General features: G+C 39.8%; 1 protein-coding gene across 5 annotated transcripts in view; it reads left to right on the forward strand.

Moving 5' to 3' along the window:
* Positions 1 to 19,363, forward strand: part of MBD1 (methyl-CpG binding domain protein 1) — a 219,942-nt gene that overhangs the window by 154,609 nt on the left and 45,970 nt on the right. For 3 of the 5 annotated variants that reach the window (XM_033923952.1, XM_033923962.1, XM_033923970.1), the window contains one exon: positions 242 to 454. The exons of the other annotated variants lie outside the window; for them this stretch is intronic. In XM_033923952.1, coding sequence (XP_033779843.1) covers positions 242 to 454 — 213 coding nt within the window. The remainder of the gene's footprint in view (positions 1 to 241; positions 455 to 19,363) is intronic. 5 annotated transcript variants of the gene reach the window in all.

The following is a 19,363-nucleotide window of genomic DNA, read 5'->3' on the forward strand; positions in this document are numbered from 1 at the left end:
AAAATCCATTCTTTGCCCTTGGTGAAGCATTCTTAGTAGATCAGGCTCTTGGTTACTGCTGGGTGGCAGTGAAGTTGAATACTCCAAATGTGTATTCCTGAAATATTAATGTGGTCTGACAAGCAAGGCAGAGGGAGGAGGGAAGTGGGAAAGTTAGTTTTCTTCTCTTATTTCCCCCTCAACTTCCCCTGTTGGGCCCTGTCCCCACAGCTTCTTTTTCCCTTCTCTGTCGCCCCTGTAGAAGCGGCTGCTCCCCACGGCATGGAACAGCCATGGAGAGGAGGCAGCAGGTACCGGGGCCCCACGCAGGGGGCGGCGGAAGAGGAGCAACTCATTCGCCAATCGGAAACTGGCCAAAGTCAAGCAGGCGGTGAGGCGCCGGCCCGGCCGACCAACCAGTTGGCATCAGCTGCCAATGCCAGCACGGGCAGCACTAGCTAATCCAATGATAGAGGTAAATTGCTACAATGCCCTTCCTTTAAAAAGAAAAAAACCCCACCTCATTTCATCCACCTCCAAACTTCACCTCACATCACCCTTGTGAGTTTTTGTTCACAAAGGCATTTACATATTTTTCTTTTTTTGCCCACATCCACTGCTGTTATTTCAGTTTTTGAAAATAATTAATTTTCTCCAATGGACAAGCAGGATGATTAACTACGCGAATGGGTAGTGGTGACATTTGAGTTATTGAGGTGGAAGTATGTTTACAACTGTCTAGAAAAGCATGGAATGTTTTTTTTATTTCTCCTTTTTTGGTTCTCACAGCACAGCTGAAGTGTAGAAGCTTCAAATGTTACCCTGCTTTGACTTATTTCCTAAAACTTGTAAACTACTCCAAAAAATATCCTTTCAAATCTGTATATAAAATCAAGATGTTTTCCTTCACTTATCACAGAGCCTGCATGTGGTATTTGGGGTGATGGCATGATATCCTTACATGTGGCATCTGCTAGGTTAACCAAGGCCATTACATTCTGGCACTTTTGCTGAAAGCATTGACTTCTAAGGAGCCAGGAGAATGCTTCAGCATTGAAGGGGTAATGGTAAAGGAATCAAAGTAGGCCAAAATATAGGGACCTTTTGATTCACATCACTTAGCATTTGAGAAGTTTGTTTTTTGTTTCTTTTGAGTTTGAGCCCAAGGGTTCTTGGCACCAAGTGTCAGTGGCATTATTCTGGGTATCATACTCCACAGAGGATAAAATCATCACACATCTCAAACTGCTGTGTCAAGAGAAGTATTTATCATTCTGGAATTTAGCTACACTGTGATTGTCTCCAAAGGTCCAGTTAGCTGCAAGTGAAACATGATACCCCTTGGCTTGGCACCTAGGGTGACCTTGCCCTTCCCTTATAATCACTGTGGCTAGAATCCTAGTGTTTATTTTATGGAAAAAAAATTTTATTGAGCAAGCAACAATAAACAATGCAGGGAAACAATATGCGCAGCCATGCTCATTTAGAATAACACTCCCAACAATCAATAAATGCGTTTATTTTATTTATATAAACATATACCACCTTCCTGTCCATGGTGCCATTTGTCTTCGGGTATGTTTTGGATTCTGATAGTCTGTAGGGACCACTCTCCTGTTCTCTTTCTCAGACCTTCTAGAAGGCAGATGAAATCAAATTTTAGCTGAAATTCACGGCACAGTTTTGGCTGAAACCAAAACCCAAGTTCAGTTTATTTGATATACCATAAATATAAAACCAGGGTAAAAATCTAAGTGGTTTACAATATCATAAAAGAAAGGAGGGGAACAAAACACAGACCATTGACAGATACAAACTCTATAATCATCTGCAAGAACATGAGGAAAAAGACAAATGGGTTAATTACAATAAAATCTGAACTATGGGAAAGAGGAAAAAGGATAAAACATTAAGGTATCGGGTAAGAATAAGGCATAGCCCCCTCCACTCCCCCCTCACCAAAAGCTTGCTGCATTCCCCACCCCCTTAACAGAAAACCCTGGTGGTCTAGTTGGGGCAGGAAAGATTTCCCATCCTGCCCCTTCTGGCTATACACTCAAATGGCTGTCAGGATCTCCAGCAGCAGCAGGCATTTTTGAATGTAGTGTTGTCATGGGCAGGAGTGACTGGCCACTAGACTACTATGGCTTCTAATAGGCTTAGGGAGAGCTTATGCATGGTAGGAGTGCTGCTGTTTTTGGTTTGGTGGGGAGATGGTGGTTGCTGCTTTTGACAGAGAGGGGAGGTGGAGTTTGATTTCAGCTAAAAATGTACTGGTATTTTTGGCTAAATCTAAAACATAGCCAAATCTATTGTAAACTACTTTGCTGCTTTCTACAAAGGGTGGTATATAAAAATTAATAAACCATCTGAATTTCAGGCTGGTTTCTGCACCAAAACCAAAATTTGGTTGGTCTCTATACATCTCCAGAAAATCTTTCCTTCATTTTGTTCAGTAAATAGATCAGGCAGCTCCTTGTAACCTGCAGTTAGAAAATTATTCTAGTATACATGTTTTAGTTTAATGTATGTTTGTTTATTGAAAACTTTATATACCGCTTTAATAGCCAAAAAAGGATCTAAGCGGTTTACAATATATAATTAAAAACAATTTTGAAAAGAACTCCAGAGTAGAAAAGGGGAAAAAAAAAAAAAAATATATATATATATATATATCTCAAATAATCAAATTATATCAATAATAAAAATTAACTAACTAATACAAACTGAAAATTTTATTAAAAATAAATAACTAAACAAGTACAGATTGCGGTCTCAAACTCATTGCTTCAATTTAAAAAAGCCAATTGAAAAAAATTGCTTTTAGATGTCTTTGATGCCTCTAAGAGGTGGTAGTAGTTCCCATTCAGCAGCCTCCAGGATGTGCAGAAAAGCATGTGGGTGAATCCACTCTTGGTTGTTGTTTTTTGTGAATAACATAATAGAATAAAAATGTCTAACCTACTCTCATATTTAGGCCCCAAGTGCCACAACAATTTGTAGTAGTTGATTCTGTCCTAGAAAAGACCAAGAATTTGAAAGTTGCTGCTTTGGTATCCTTAAGACGTATATCTTTTTAAGATCTTTCCACTTTTCAGGAGGAAGTTGTTCTACAATATTATCAAATTCTTGCTTATTTTCCTACCTACCAGATCTTTTTGATTCAGTGTATACACTATCTTGTGAAAAAGGCAAAGAAAATTTATGAGCATCTCTCTTGGGAGATGTAATGGATTTTGTCTTATGAATCCTAGTCAGGAGTGAGGAAAACATTTGGTTCTTTTGACCCACAGTGCTTTCAAAACAGCATCAAGATTCGCTGGTATGGCGAAAGGTACCCTCAGACTCATGGTTGTGAATGTCTAGCTTCAGGAAGAATGTACAGAAAAGGCTTACAGACATGTAATCGAGTGAGGATAATCTCCTTGGAGATGATCAAAGAAGCAGTGGATCAGATAAGTCCAGTGTTGTTTATGTCATTGTGCTCTGTAGTCACATCCTAACCATATTTCATATCTGAAGTTGCATTACATTAATGTTAATAAACCAGTTTCCTTGCAACAAAGTCAAGAGAGTTTTTCTACAGTGTATATCATTACAGTACAATAATCATCAAACCATAGGTTTCATAATGGACCAAAAGGGAGATGAATTTTTCTCTGACTGCTCATCCTTTGTGGTAATAGTTCTGGATCAATCCCCTGTAATAATAGACACTCTGTTCCATATGACATCCTAGACAAAAGCTATAGTTAAGGTTAATGGATTCTAAAATGTACAAGTACCCCTAACCTCTTTTCAGCTCATTTACACCATTGTTGGGTTCATAAGAATTGGATCCTTTTTGATTGTTATGAAAGTAACAGATTTCAATATTCCTTCTAAATTGTCCATAAAAAAATCATTCAGGGCATCTGTCAGAATTTTATTTCTGCAGGGTGTTTACTTGTTGAAAAACCCCACTGAAAATTGCACCTGCCCACTTCATGTTGAGAAATTATATGCATGCTATTTTTTTTTTTTTGACTGCATACAAATATATTTGTTAACTGCAGACAAAAGGAGCAGAATCAAAGGTAGGTTTGGTGTGGTCTAGTGGAAGTAAATCTTTAGAATCTCTCTGGGAGATTTTTTAATCCTATTTCAATAAATCCAACCTCCCATTGTTTATAGGTTGGTCATTGCAACAACAGTCCGTGAGGATGGGCTACTGGGCTTGATGGACCATTGGTCTGACCCAGTTAAGCTATTATGTAGACTTTAGGCAGAGAGATCCTTCCACAATTATGTATCATCTGTAAATTTGACCACAAGGTGTCACCCTTCATAGTACCTAGTTGAGACAACCAGTCTGGAAATAATTGCATATCACTTGCTAGAGGGCTAGCCTAGATAGTGAGAAATAATTTCAACATATGCTTGGAGTCAGCATTTGGAACTGGGCTGTCTCCCAATGTTCAAATTTATAGGCTGCTTTGATGAAAAAATCAAAGGGCAGTTGATCTGCTTGAATACCTTCTACAAATTCCAGCAAGGCATTTTCTTGATGTTGTATGATATATACTATAGAAATCCTCTATGGCTATCTCCATGTAACCCTTAGTTGTCCTGTTTGTCTTGGGCTTGCTTCAGTTGAAGCCTTCTGCTGTTGATATCCATTGTTTATATCTAGTTGATAAAAATTCCTTTAGAGCCTTTGATCACCTCTAGTTTGAAGTCCCTGACTTGAAAGGTTATAATTTTGATGCTGGTTTCTTTGGTCTGCAGGGCTAGTTCAAGGTCTTAGTGGCTTATCCACATTATACATGTCTTCATAATGAAATAACTAGGCAATTATCAGCCTCAAGTCCCTTCCCAAGTTAATGTTGGACTTGTGCCTTAACCAGTTAGTTGTGCTTTCAATATTACTTTCTAAAGCTCCATGTTCACAAAAGCAAGCAAACATGGCAAAGTCTGGATTGCAAGAGACAAGAGTGAGTTTTTTTTTTTTTTTTTTTTTTTTTAATCTCTGAGCTCAGTTCTCTAGTCTAGAAACAAAATGTAGTCTGCTATTCAATTAATGCCCCAGCAGGTCTCTAGGGCATGTCAAGGTTCTTAATGCTAGAGCCATGGTGATATTGGTAGCTGATATTAAATCAGCTTCCACGAAGACTGGTAAAGCTGCAACATAAATGTTCAGCAATAATGAGATATGTACACACGTTTCTTCAGCAACAGTAAGTTTGACTGGGATTTTGACACCCTTTATCAGTGCCCTGAACCACTGTCTTTCCTGGTCTAGCAGGAGAGAGAGACTTAGAGAGGGGGTAGATACCAGATCACAGGTGAGAAGTGGAAAGGATAGAGATACCAAATGTCGGGGGTGGGGGATGCCAATGCAAAAGTTTTCTCAGAGCACCGCAGTCTCTTGAGCTGGTCCTGCTTATGAGACATGTTCATAGGATTCTTGTACAGAAGGGATACTCCAAAGCTCTAAGATTTGCTATTTTTTAAATATAGAAGGCACATAGACACCTATTGCATTTATGGACTTGCTTAAAAAAATTATACATGGGCTTTCATTATTTCAAAGAAAATAAAAACAATTTGTCTCTTTCAATATGGCTAATCAATCTCAATAATAAAACACAATGACAAAAAAGTTCTTTGAAGGTTTTCCCAGTTTTTATACTTGTTACAATTCTATGACTTTCAAACTTTACAGTTCACTTTGTCCTTGATACTTCCTAATAAGCAAATTGCTCTTCTGCACAGCTCTTCAGTAAAGTTGCAAAGAAAGTTTCTTTGAACCTTAGCAGTACAATGCTGTTACTGCATTTCATTCACCATCAAAATTGTCTTTCAGCCCTAGATGGGTTAAAGTTAAGAGTCTGTGGCAAATGCCCCTGTTTTCTCCAACAACAAATTCACTTGTTGAAAGCTGCCTATAATTAGGACTTGTATAATAAAAATGGCTTTAAAACCTTGGGTTCTATCTCTAGCTCTCTCTCTCTCTCTCTCTAGTTCTCTCTCTCTAGCTCCTGTCTTTACCAGGTTGTTGGGGTGAGGGGAGAGTAAGGGTAAGGAGGCATTTGCTTCCACAACTTTCATTCCTTCTCCCTCTGTATAATGAAGAGGCTGCTGCATAGGCTCCTCAGGGGCATACTGGTTGTGGAAGGGAAGGCTTACAAATAGACTGTTCTCTCTCCTCTTGTTCCAAAGTATAGGCTATGCTCTGAGGGGAACTCTTGACACCTCCTCCTCCCCTGCTTTTGGGCAGCCTGCTAAGTCACAGCCTCTTGCTGATTGGGTAAAATGTTTATTCTACCTTGGACTACTGCTTGTTTCTTCCTCACAGTTTATGTGAATTCCTGGCCAAAGGGGCCTGCTCCAAATTCCCTCGCTCCTGAGCAAGAGGTATAACTGTAACTATATAAAGTTCACCCACCCCCCAAAAAAGTAATGTCTGCTGCGTTTTCTGGCCATTTCCTACACCACAATATGTAGTCTGCCATTTCCTGCAAAATATGTTTTGGTACACATTCCACCAAGTCTCAGGGTACTTCTCTGATCAAGAGGGGGCCAGTTTTCTTCCTGGACTCTGGAATTCTCTATAGGAAAGGAGAAAACCTCTTTCATAGGACATCTCCTTTACTAAATGTCAAAGAAATAGTCTATTTGTTAGAGGAGAAAAATTCCAGGGCAAAATTGAACATCTTCCCATTTCTTAAACTCCATCCCAGTCCTTCCAAGAGAGGTGTTAATAGTGCCTATTCACAAGATCCTTAAGGATATACATATGACATTGTGGGAGATCCCCACTTTATACAACTTTAGTTTTTACAATTTGATATACTGCCTGGCCTTAATGGATCACTGTGGTTTCAATAAAATACACTATATATTAATATGCATTCAGGTACCACAGCACTATATGAAAGCAGTGGAGAAAAGATCTCAGTGTCACAGAAAGATATACAAAAAATTTTAAATCTTCCGGACATAGCAATTTCAAAAAATGTTTTGAAAATGCAGACACATACTTGGTCTCAAAAACTCCACTCTTAGCTATCGTTTTTTGCTTGAATAAATTAATAATATAAATAGTTGCTTTAAGAACAATATCAAATCGTATCCAATTATCTCAAAACTTAAAGCAAAGAAAATAAACAAAAACTTATCTGAAGCTAAGATGTCTTCCACACGTTCCATGGGCAGGATATAACATAGAGTTCATTGGAGTCTGAATGTCACCACGTAAAGTACATTAATGGACCCCCTTCTTCAGCGAACTCCCGACAGGGCCCCTGTTTCGCTACTCCAAACTTCGTCAAGGGAATCAGCTGTTAGGAATACAGAACTTACATCATAACCAAAAAAAACAAAAACGCACTACCTTCAATCTAAGCTCCTGGCTTCTAAATTCCTGCCACCAAAATGGCCCCTCAGCGTCCCGGAAATAGATTACCAGCAACTTCAAAAACGTAGTGACGTCAGACTAATAACATTAGAATGCAAAAAACATTAGAATAACAAAGAATGCAAAAAACATAATATTAGAAAAAAGCATACCATTCTATTTGAGAATTCAGGCCTATAGGAGCACAAGTATTCAGATTAAAAATCCAACGTTGTTCACGTTGCCTCAAAATCACCTTGAAATCTCCACCACGAGTTGGAAAAAATAGTTGTTCAATAACCCAGCATTTTAAATCCAAAAAAGAATGACTTAATGCTAGACAGTGCTCCACCGTTGGTGCCTCTAGACATTTACAATGCAAACATGACTTATGTTCTATCATTCTTGTGCGGAAATTCTTAGACGTTTGCCCAATGTATAATTTCATACAGGGACACTGAATAGCATAGATGACATCCGCAAAGTCACATGTCATCGAGCCTTTTAAAGCATAATTGATGTTATCTTTGGGATTAATAAACAAAGTATCTTCTTGAGTAATCGTGCAGATAGAACAGTGGCCACATTTAAAATGACCCACCCTCCCATTACCACTGTTCAAAAATTATCTAGGCACTGAGCCCTTACTAGTGGGACAGATATGTTCCTGTAAATTGCGTCTTCTTGAAATTGCTAAAAGGACACAACTGTCGCTAAAACAATCATGAGTAGACAAGCAGTGCCAATATTTTTTGATGATTTTACCAAAACATTTTGCTTGATGCGTGAACTGTAATGTGCAGGCAATAAAATTAGTCTACTGCATCTTTCTCTGTATATTGTAACCGTCGATCTCTATCATTGAATAAGCCTGTTTTGAAAGATCTCTTGATACAGTCTTTCGGGTAACCTCTATCCTCCAGTTTTGTTTTTAAAATCTCAGATTGCTGTTGATATTCTACCTTTATAGAACAAATTCTTTGGTAACTGAGAAATTGAGATTGTGGAAGGCTTTCTTTCAGATGTCTCGGATGTGAACTATCAAAGTGCAAAAAAGTATTCCGATCTGTCATCTTTCAGAATACGGTTGTTAAAAATCCATTATCAATAATCTTTACAGATACATCTAAAAAAGAAATTTCTAGAGTACTGTAAGTCAAAGTGAAATTGATGGGTCGGTTCACAAGAATTCAGATATTCAATAAAATATTTCAGTTTCTCAATAGTCTTCCCATAAGAGAAAAATGTCATCTATGTATCTTCCCCAATATATGATCTTAGAGGAGAATTCTGAGAAATACACAAATTTTTCTTCAAAATTACTCCTAAATAAATTAGCTAATGATGGGGCACATGTGGCTCCCATTGCTGTTCCTTGGCATTGCTGGTACCATTTGACTTGAAATGTAAAATAATTCTTCTGCAAAGAAATCTTTAGTAGCTGAATCAAAAAATCAGTGGGTATAGTGTGGGGACGTGGCCGAGAATCTAAAAAAGATTCAAGTACCTACAATGCATCTCCCTGGGGAATATTCGTATATAAAGATTGCACGTCCAGGGTAGCCAAGATAGTACAATTTGTAGGGCTATAGGATTGTAATTTTGTCAAGAAGTGGGTAGTATCCTGAATATATGATCGAGCTGTCCCTGCCTTTTGTTTTTTCCCTGATTGTCTTACTTTCCTTTAATGATTTTGTATTTCATTCTCCTTTTTCCTTGTGTTTATGGTTTAAGTTTGTCTATTAGTCCGCTTGGACGTAATATATTACTAAGTATTGTATTGTTCCCCAAATATTGTAATTTAAAAATGTTCATCGCTTAGAAATATGATTGAGTGATTAATCAAAAATTTTATTAAACTTAAAACTTGAAACTTTCCAAAAGTGATCCTTGGGCTGAAACAATGGGACGCCCCAGAGGGTTCATTGAATGCTTATGAATCTTTGGGAGCATATAGAAAAAGGGGATCCATGGATATAGAGGTGTTAAAAACAAAAATTCTTGTTGCGTTAAAAAACCTTGTTGAACTGCAACAGAAGCTAAATCTCTAATTTCTTCTGTAGGATCCTCTAAAAGCAGACAATATACCGATGTATTTGACAGTTGTTGTAAAATTTCTATATGTGTGGTGGCTTTCATATAGTGCTGTGATACCTGAATGCATATTAATATATAGTGACTTGAGGAGCATTCAATTTGATAGATTTCAATAAAATACAAATATAACATTAAAAAAAAGAACACCATATATCATAAAAGTAAAGACCTAATGCAACAGAAGAATCACCATTATTTCCTATAACCCAGTGTTTCCTGAGTCAGTCCTAGAGTACCTCCTTGCCAGTAAGGTTTTCAGGATATCCACAATGAATATGCTATAACAGTGTTGTGTATGCAAATCAGTTTCATGCATGTTCATTATGGGTATCCTGAAAACACTGCCAGTAAAGTTTTCAGGACATGCTGTACTCTAGGACTAACTTGGGAAGCAATGCTATAACACTGGACAACAAATTTTTCCAAAGGTTTTGCTTCCTTAAAACAAACTGGTGATTATGATAGACCCCTTCAAAATAAACACAAATGTAATTCCCACTTACTATCACATAGGAATTTTGAGAAACACAATAGTATTTTTAATTGATTATAACATGTTTTAATGCACAAAATTTGATATGCTGTGATAGGTTGCAGTGGCTAAAAGTGTTTTCTTGCTGATTTTCGTTTGTACTCATTGGACACTGCAACAAGATGCACCGGACACTAATATCCAACATTGATGGATTCTAGTTGTCCTGATATATTTTTTCCATAGTGGCAATGTCCTGGTGAAACCTTTTGCCATGTTTGTCGCTGATTGCACCAAGGTTTGCGGGGAAGAAGTGTGAATGTAGAAAGTGCATCTTCAGTGATATGTTGCACTTCATGGTTTTGTATGCTCTAAAAAGTTTGTCAACCAGTTGAATATAGTTTGGTGCTCTTTAACTGACAAGAAAATTGTCAACGACATCCTTGAATGCTTTCAAGGTGATTTTCTCTGGCTCGACTACAGATCTTCAAATTTCTCATCATTGATGATGTGTCTGATCTGTAGACAAAAAATAATGCTTTCCTTAATATTGACGTCAGTTATTAATTGCATTAGCCTGAAAATATAATGAGAACTTGTAAAAATGTACTTTTTTTTTGTTAAAACAGTATGTGTGTAATTTTAAACTTGATTTTCACGATCAGCAACCAAAAATCTGTAAGATACACCTGAAAATGTTGAAGAAGCAAAAAACTTTGTTGTCCAGTGTAACCTATTCTAAACTTTCTCACAACTTCCCGTATCTCTATATCTCTTCTCAACCTAACTCTTCCTTTGCTCTCTTAACAAAAATATATATATATTAATATTGTGTTCAACACTCATCAGCATATTTTTTTTCTCATCTGTGTGATAAATACTACAAGCTAGTGTAAAAAATTGAGTATTTAATAAAATATTAATTCATTTCTTGATGAATTAGTTTGGGAAGTCCATTCACAAAACAGGAGCAAGCCAAAAAAAAAAAGCACTTTGAATGAGTTAGACTCCCAGCAGGCCTTAGAAATATGAGGCATCGCCATCCTATAATCCTGCAAAGATCTTAACGTCCTTGTCGGAGTGTATGGTATAGCCAAACTATTCATATAGAGTGGAAGAAGTTCATAGAAAACTTTATGTGCCAAGGTAAGAATTTTAAAGGAAATATGAAATTGAACTGGCAGTCAATGATATTTTGTAAACAAAGAAGTTACGAATATATGATCATATTTATAAAGATTGCCAAGAACTCTTAAGAGCTGTATTCTGTAACATTTGCAAATGGTTAATACTATTTGTCATACCAGCATATAACATAACATAAAAACTCGCTTCTAAACTGCAATATCGTTAAGTTCTATGCGGTTTACAGAAAGACAAGATTTACATACAAAAAACCAAGAATGAATACAATGAGTGGAATGTATCTACTATCCAAATGATCTAATAAAGAGAGATGTTTTTAAAGATCGTCTAAATTGTTGATAGGTGTCAGATGAGAGATGAGAAAAGCATGTATCGTGTATGCAATGCTACCTCAAAATAATGCCTTACTGTTTGAAACTGTAGTATAACAAAATGCTGGACTAGTACAAACGATTTTGCATGTTATTCATGAGTATGCCTCAGCCCCACCACTCCTCCGCTGTACTATCTCATGACTGCGGGGAGAATTATGTGGCACTTCATCACTGGCTGCTCATATTTTTAACTTATTTAGTAATTCGTGCATTTTTATAAAAAAGATGCTATCTCTAATATGGAAATAGTGTAAATACTTAGCTTATCAGCCAACGTCTGGGAGACATGGGTTAGACTCCCAGACGTTGGCTGATAAGCTAAGTATTTACACTATTTCCATATTAGAGATAGCATCTTTTTTATAAAAATGCACAAATTACTAAATAAGTTAAAAATATGAGCAGCCAGTGATGAAGTGCCACATAATTCTCCCCACAGTCATGAGATAGTACAGCGGAGGAGTGGTGGGGCTGAGGCATACTCATGAATAACATGCAAAATCGTTTGTACTAGTCCAGCATTTTGTTATACTACTGTTTACACCATCATTTGGGACTGGTAAAATAAACCATTATCCTTGCCATATTTTTGGAGGCTTACTGTTTGAAACTAGCAGAGTTTAAAAACCCTTTTTAATAAAAGATGGTGCTTGTTTCTGAAATGTTAAGGTTTTAATTGAAAATAATCCCTAGATAATGAAAACTGTTTACAGCTACCATAGGTTTACCAAGCAATACTGGTGAAATAATAGGACACTTTTTGTGCCCTGAAATATAATAAACTACTGTCTTTTCAATGTTTAAAACTAAATGACAGTCCCTAAGCCAACCTGAGATTGCATCTAGACATTTTGTAATAAAGTTAAGATTGATGAATGAATGGAAACCTTTATAACTTAAAGTATGTATTGGCATAACAAAACAAAAACTAATTTCAAAGCTTTGAATAAGTGTAAGAAAGGGACTCAAAAAGATATTGAAAAGTAATGAAGATGCTGATGAGCCCTGATGGACTCCACATAGTTCTTCAAATTTGTCAGATGTTGATGATCTTGTATTAAATTTCAACCTTGCAAACAAATTCATAACAGTTCCACTAAGACTAATACTACTGTATATAAACAGTCTAATCACTTATGGCCCAACAGATCAAAAACTGATGCCAGATTTAACACCCGTGATGCTATACATCCATCAAGTATGGCATGCAGTGCACTCGAAAGGAATGGAAAACAAAGATGAAAATGTTCTGATGCTCTGTGGTACAGCCACATACTGTGCAATTCTGGTTGCCATACCTCAAAGAAGATATAGCAGAATTAGAAAAGGTACAGAGAAGGGTGACAAAAATGATAAAAGGGATGGGACGACTTCCCTATGAGGAAAGGCTAAAGCGGCTAGGGCTCTTCAGCTTGGAGAAGAAATGGCTCAGGGGTAATATGATAAAATAATGAGTGGAGTGGAAAGAGTAGATGTGAATTACTTGTTCAGTCTTTCCAAAAATACTAGGACTAGGGGACATACGATGAAGCTACTAAGTAGTAGATTTAAAAACGGAGAAAATATTTCTTCACACAACATGTAATTAAACTGGAATTCTTTGCTGGAGAATGAAATTAGTTAGCTTAGTGGGGTTTTCACAAGGTATGGATAATTTCCTAAAAGTGAAGTCCATAGGCCATTATTAAGATGGCTTGCGGAAATCCACTGCTTAATCCTAGGATAAGCAGCATAGAATCTGCTTTGCTACTTAGGATCTAGCTAGGTACTTGGAACCTGGGTTGTCCACTGTTGGAAACAAGATATTGGGCTTGATGGACCTTTGGTATATCCCAGTATAGCAATTCTTATGCTCTTATTTAAAAGGGTTGTCATGATGGTCTCCGAATTATGACCAACCCTAAAACCAGCTTGACAATGATGTTTGCCTTCAGTGAAACAGCTTAATTCCAAAAGCAGGCTAATTCCATGTAAAGAGCAAAAAACTCAGATTTGTTTTGTTTTTGTTTTTTTATATATTAAAGTAGCTATCACACCAATCAGTGGTTATTGAATGTACTATCAATAAGGTCCTGGACCTTCTTATGAGGAAATATTTTTCAGAATGCTGTACCTACCACCTGCATAACTTCTTAACAGCTCTGCATGAGATAATTTATGTGAAAAGTTTTATTTCTTTGAGAAACGTGATGACCTTAGGTCACTAATGGACAGGGAAAGGAATATAAATGGTCAGTTGATCTATGATATTTCCAAGATGGTATCTGATGCCCATCTTAATGAGGATTCACTGTAGTGTAGTTTATGCTTACCTCCACAACCTTTTTTTCTGTGTGAGGCTTGCTTTCCATTTTCTTGGAACCTCAAATTGATGTTGACTTAGCTGTTAATACATATTTCTGTGAGCCGAAGTATTTGACTTGGAAATTCTTAGTTTTGGTGCAGGTCACCAGTTTACAGAGTTGGTGAGCTCAAGGCTTTACTGATTAATACACCCTTTTTGTTACATCTCCTCTGGAGTCTGTACATATGGTGTTCAGTCCAAACCCGTGAAGCGAATCTTGCAGAAGTGTGATACAGCTTTCTGCACCTCCCACATTGCCAGTGGAATGTAGTGCCCCCTTCAGTTTTTCTTCTGCAAGCGAACCATGCAGATGTGTTTCTGCTCCACTCTGCTTAGTTTTTCTTTTTTCATCAAAAGTTTGTTGTTTTTCGGTGGCTGCTCTGTCCTAAGACCCCTTACTTAGGGTTTCTCTGCCTAGGAAAGAATGCAGGTTCAGTGGAGGCAGACTGCAGCTTTACAGGACAAACCTACAGGTAGACCTGTGGAGCTAGCCTGCTGTGTGCCACTTGAGCTCAGGGTCTGCTCCTCTGTGAGCCAGCTTGACTTCTGAATTTTTCAGAAAATTAAGCACAGTCTGAAGATTCCCTGAGTAAGATCCCTTGGGGTATCAGCCTCTGTTGAGCTTCAACAAGGCAGGGTCAATCGAACTGGCAGCCTGAAAATTTCAAGGATTGGCATCTTCTGGGGAAGTGTCCAAGGCAGAAAGCCCTTTCCATTCACTTCAGCTGCAGGGAAAAGCTGATGGGCAATCTCTGCACAGAACTGTGAGTACAACCCCATTATTTCCTATGAAAAAATCAGAAAGGGTTGTCTGAAAACATCATTTTTGAAGGTTTACAAGGTTAGAGTTTAGGTCTCCCATCTCTAAAACCCTTTTTCGAGATTTTGGTATAATTTTTCTGGTGTCAGCCATCTTCAATTTTCAACAGTCTCTTTTCTGAAGATTTAATCTGCCTCAAAACTCCATATTTTTTTTTTTTTACAAAAATCGATAGAAATGGACTCAGCATGTGCTCACATGAATTCATGCGTCAGTTGTGCCGGATTGCTGGTGGAGGAACATCTGTGTATCACATGCCATGGCACGCAAGGAGGGGGAAGGGAGCTTCATGTTAACCCCATCGATGTCTTCCATGGCTGGGGAACCATCCTGGGTCCGGAGATGGGGAGAAAATTCCACCCGGCATCTGAAACTGGTTAGGGCCTGAAGCGCCAGCGTGTGGAGCTCATAGATCCCACAAAAGTCACATCAGAGGTCTGTTATTGCCGCTGTGCAAGGGTTCTCCCCGGAATTTGTCCATCTCATGTGGAGAGCATTATTGACAAGCCCATGATGTGCTCTGCAGACAGAGCACATCATAGGGATAAGTGATGTGGTTCCCAGTGCCAACAACCACTCAGACACAGATTGGCCAAGTTGGAAATCATATTCTATGTCTCTTTAATCTCGGGGCACTGGCTCAGTCCTGGATGACTCTGATTCTGTTTTTGGTTCCATCAAGCAGTGTTTCTTTGTGGCCCTTGATCAGGGTGATGATCCAGCCTTTTAAGTTTGTTTCAGTCCACCATTTTATTACGGATGCGGTCAAGGAATTGAAACTTGAAATACAGCCTTCCCCTTCTCAGTGTACAGGCATAAGCCACTCTAATACTCAGACCTCCTTTTTTTTTAGTGCATCTGGACATAACTGCTGAGGTCACAGAGCAGTAGAAGACCCCTGAAGTCTCTTTAAAGGTGGAGAGAACTATGTCCAGGCTTTATCTCATGGCCTTCATAGTTTCAGCAGCTGTTTGATCAGCTGAGGTGGACTGCAGTAGCTCGTTACCAAGTGCCCAGCCCTCTCTAGTGAAGGAGGAATGGACATGATCTTAAAGAAGCAATTTGAGGTGTTATCTTTGGGTATCAAGGCAGCAGTAGCAGCCTCGATTGCTGCAGAGGCATGTCACACGAGACTGCAATGGGTGCCCTCAACGGAGGATGATGTCTTGTATGGGTGCCCTCAGTGGATTATGTAGTAGATACCTTGTATATGACCATCAGGGTCCTAGGCAAAGTCTCGGTGTATGTGGTCTCTGCTTGAAGGAAGCTCTGGATCAGACAGTGGGTCGGTGACAGCTTCTAAAGCAACCTTAAGCAGCCTTCCCTTGAAAGAGCAGATCTTTTTGGCAAGTGCGTAGACAAACTTATGGCCAGTGTAGCAGATCACTGTCCTAAGTTGTTACCGGATAGCAGGCCCCCCACCCTCCTGGGGGGAAATCTAAGTAATTTTTGTCCCTCCTGCCGGTCTTGCCAAAATAACTCGAGCTCCTCCTCCCAGAGATCGTTGCAAGGGTACAGACAGTGTTATAACAATCCCAGGCACCAGCAGATCTCTGGGTCTCGTGTCAACCCTTCCTCTAAAAAGTACCAATGACGCCAAACTTGGAATCGCACCTCCACACATTGGGGGAGGCGGTTGTCGTTGTCCCAGAGAGTTGTCCCATTGGGTACTGGACATCATATGAGAGAGGCACAAGATAGAATTTTTTTGTCCCCCTCCAAATTTGTTTCTAGATTCTCCAGCCGAGAAGCCAGAAAGCAGCCAGGGTCTGAGTCATGCTTCAGCGGCTCTTAGACATTCATGCTGTAAAACTGGTCCCTGATGATGAATCAGGCTCAGGTAAATACTCCTTATACTTCATCATGCTCAAGAAAGGCACATAAGAAGTTGCCCCCGCTGAGTCAGACCAGAGGTCCATCTTGCTCAGCGGTCCGCTCCCGCGGCGGCCCATCAGGCCTAGTGCCTGAACAGTGGTCCCTGATTAATTTTGTAACTTACCTCTAATCCCATCCCTATAATCTACCTTTACTCTTATCTGTACCCCTCAATCCCTTTGTCTTCCAAGTACCTATCCAAAGCTTCTTTGAACCCCTGTAGCGTGCTCCTGTTTATCACATCCTCTGGTAGCACGTTCCATGTATTCACCACCCTCTGTGTGAAAAAGAACTTCCTGGCGTTTGTTCTAAACCTCTCCCCTTTCAATTTCTCTGAGTGCCCCCTTGTACTTATTGATCCCCTTAATTTGAAAAATCTGTCCCTGTCTATTTTTTCTATGCCCTTCATGATCTTGAAGGTTTCTTTCATGTCTCCTCTAAGTCTCCGCTTTTCCAGGGAGAAAAGCCCTAGCCTTTTCAGTCTGTCAGTATATGAGAGGTCCTCCATACCCTTTATTAGCTTAGTTGCTCTTCTCTGGACCCTCTCAAGTACCTCCATGTCCTTCTTGAGGTACGGCGACCAGAACTGAACACAGTACTCCAGGTGCGGGCGCACCATAGCACGATACAGTGGCAGGATGACTTCCTTTGTCCTGGTCGTGATACCCTTCTTAATGATACCCAACATTCTGTTTGCTTTCCTTGAGGCCGTGGCACACTGCGCCGACGACTTCAATGTTGTGTCTACCATCACTCCCAGGTCTCTTTCAAGGTCGCTCACCCCTAGCGCTGATCTCCCCATTTTGTAAGTGAACATCGGGTTTTTTTCCCCTATATGCATGACCTTGCATTTCCCTATGTTGAAACTCGTTTGCCACTTTTTGGCCCATTTTTCCAGTGTTGTCAGATCTTTTTGGAGATCTTTGCAGTCCTCCAAGTTATTGACCTTGCGATATAGTTTTGTGTCATCCGCAAATTTAATAACCTCACATTTTGTTCCTGCTTCCAGGTTGTTAATGAATATATTGAATAGGAGCGGTTCCAGCACCGACCCCTGTGGAACTCCGCTCGTGACCCATTGCCAGTCTGAGTAATGTCCCTTTACTCCAACCCTCTGTTTCCTGTCCGCCAGCCAGTTTTTGATCCATCGGTGGACCTCCCCTTGCACCCCATGGTTCCATAGCTTCCTTAGTAGTCTTTCGTGTGGCACCTTGTCGAAGGCTTTTTGGAAGTCAAGGTAAATGATATCTATGGATTCCCCTTTATCCACCTGGCTGGTTACCCCCTCAAAGAAGTATAATAAGTTCGTGAGACATGACCTGCCCTTGCAGAAGCCATGCTGGCTAGACTTTAGCTGCACATAGTTGTCGATGTGTTCCCAGATGCTGTCTTTAATCAGTGCTTCCATCATCTTTCCCGGGACCGAGGTCAAGCTCACCGGCCTGTAGTTTCCTGGGTCTCCCCTTGAGCCTTTCTTGAAGATGGGTGTGACATTTGCTATTTTCCAGTCTTCCGGAATCTCCAGTTTTTAGGGATAGGTTGCATATTTGTCGAAGTGGCTCAGCTATTTCGTTCCTTGAGTACCCTTGGGTGAATGCCATCCGGACCTGGCGATTTGTCGCTCTTTAGCCTGTCTATCTGCCTGAGGACATTCACCTTGCTCACCTCTAGCTGGACCAGATTTTCATCCTGCTCTCCTTTTACGATCTCCTCGGGCTTCGGAATGTTGGTTGTGTCCTCCCTCGTGAAAACTGACTTGAAGAACTTATTTAGCCTGTCAGCTAGCTCCTTTTCCTCTTTTACCACTCCCTTTCTGTCCCCATCATCCAAGGATCCCACTTCCTCCCTTGCTGGTTGCTTCCCCTTAACGTACCTGAAGAATGATTTGAAGTTTGTTGCTTCCCCTGCCAGTCTCTCTTCATATTCTTTTTTTGCTTTCCTAACCATTCGATGACACTCCTTTTGGTGTTTTTTTGTGTTCCTTTTGGTTCTCCTCTGTTTTGTCCTTTTTCCATTTTTTGAATGATGCTTTCTTGTCACTTATCGCCTTTTTCACTGCATTTGTTATCCACATTGGGGGTTTTTTTCTATTTTTTGCACCCTTTCCTGTACTTGGGGATGCACAGGTTCTGTGCTTCGTGCACTGTGCCCTTGAGTATGGTCCAGGCATTTTCTACGGACTCCATCTTCCTTGCGCTGTCGTTGAGTTTCTTTCTCACCATTTTCCTCATGGCATCATAATTCCCTTTTTTGAAGTTAAGTGCAGTCGTTGTAGTTTTTTTCACCTTTGATGATCCAATTTCTAGCCTGTACTGGATCGTGTTGTGATCGCTGTTTCCTAGTGGGGCTAATATCGCCTTAGCGGGTCCCCCTAGTCCGTTGAGGATTAGGTCAAGAGTGGCATCACCCCGTGTTGGTTCCGTGACCAGCTGTTCCATGAAACAATCCCTCGTGACCTCCAGGAATTTGGTCTCCCTCATGCAGTTTGAGTGCCCAATACTCCAGTTTGTTCCCGGGTAGTTGAAGTCTCCCATCACCACCACACTTCCGCTTTTGCATACCTGCCTCTGTTCAGCCTCCAGATCCTGGTCGATTTCTTCCATTTGTCCAGGTGGGCGATAGTACAGACCCAATTTTGTGTCTGCTCCAGTTCCTCCTGGTAGCTTAACCCATAGTGATTCCAAGTCGTCCGCCCTTACTGTTGTTTCCATTCTGGTTGAAGGTATGGAATCTTTTATATATAGCGCTATTCCTCCACCCTTTTTGTGTGACCTATCTCTCCTATAGAGTTTGAATCCTGGTAAAGCCACATCCCATTCATTGTCATCAGTCCACCACGTTTCTGTGACTCCAATTATGTCTAGGCCCTTTTTGCTGA

This window comes from Geotrypetes seraphini, chromosome 1 (genome assembly GCF_902459505.1).
Source record: "Geotrypetes seraphini chromosome 1, aGeoSer1.1, whole genome shotgun sequence".
Lineage (NCBI taxonomy): Eukaryota > Metazoa > Chordata > Amphibia > Gymnophiona > Dermophiidae > Geotrypetes > Geotrypetes seraphini.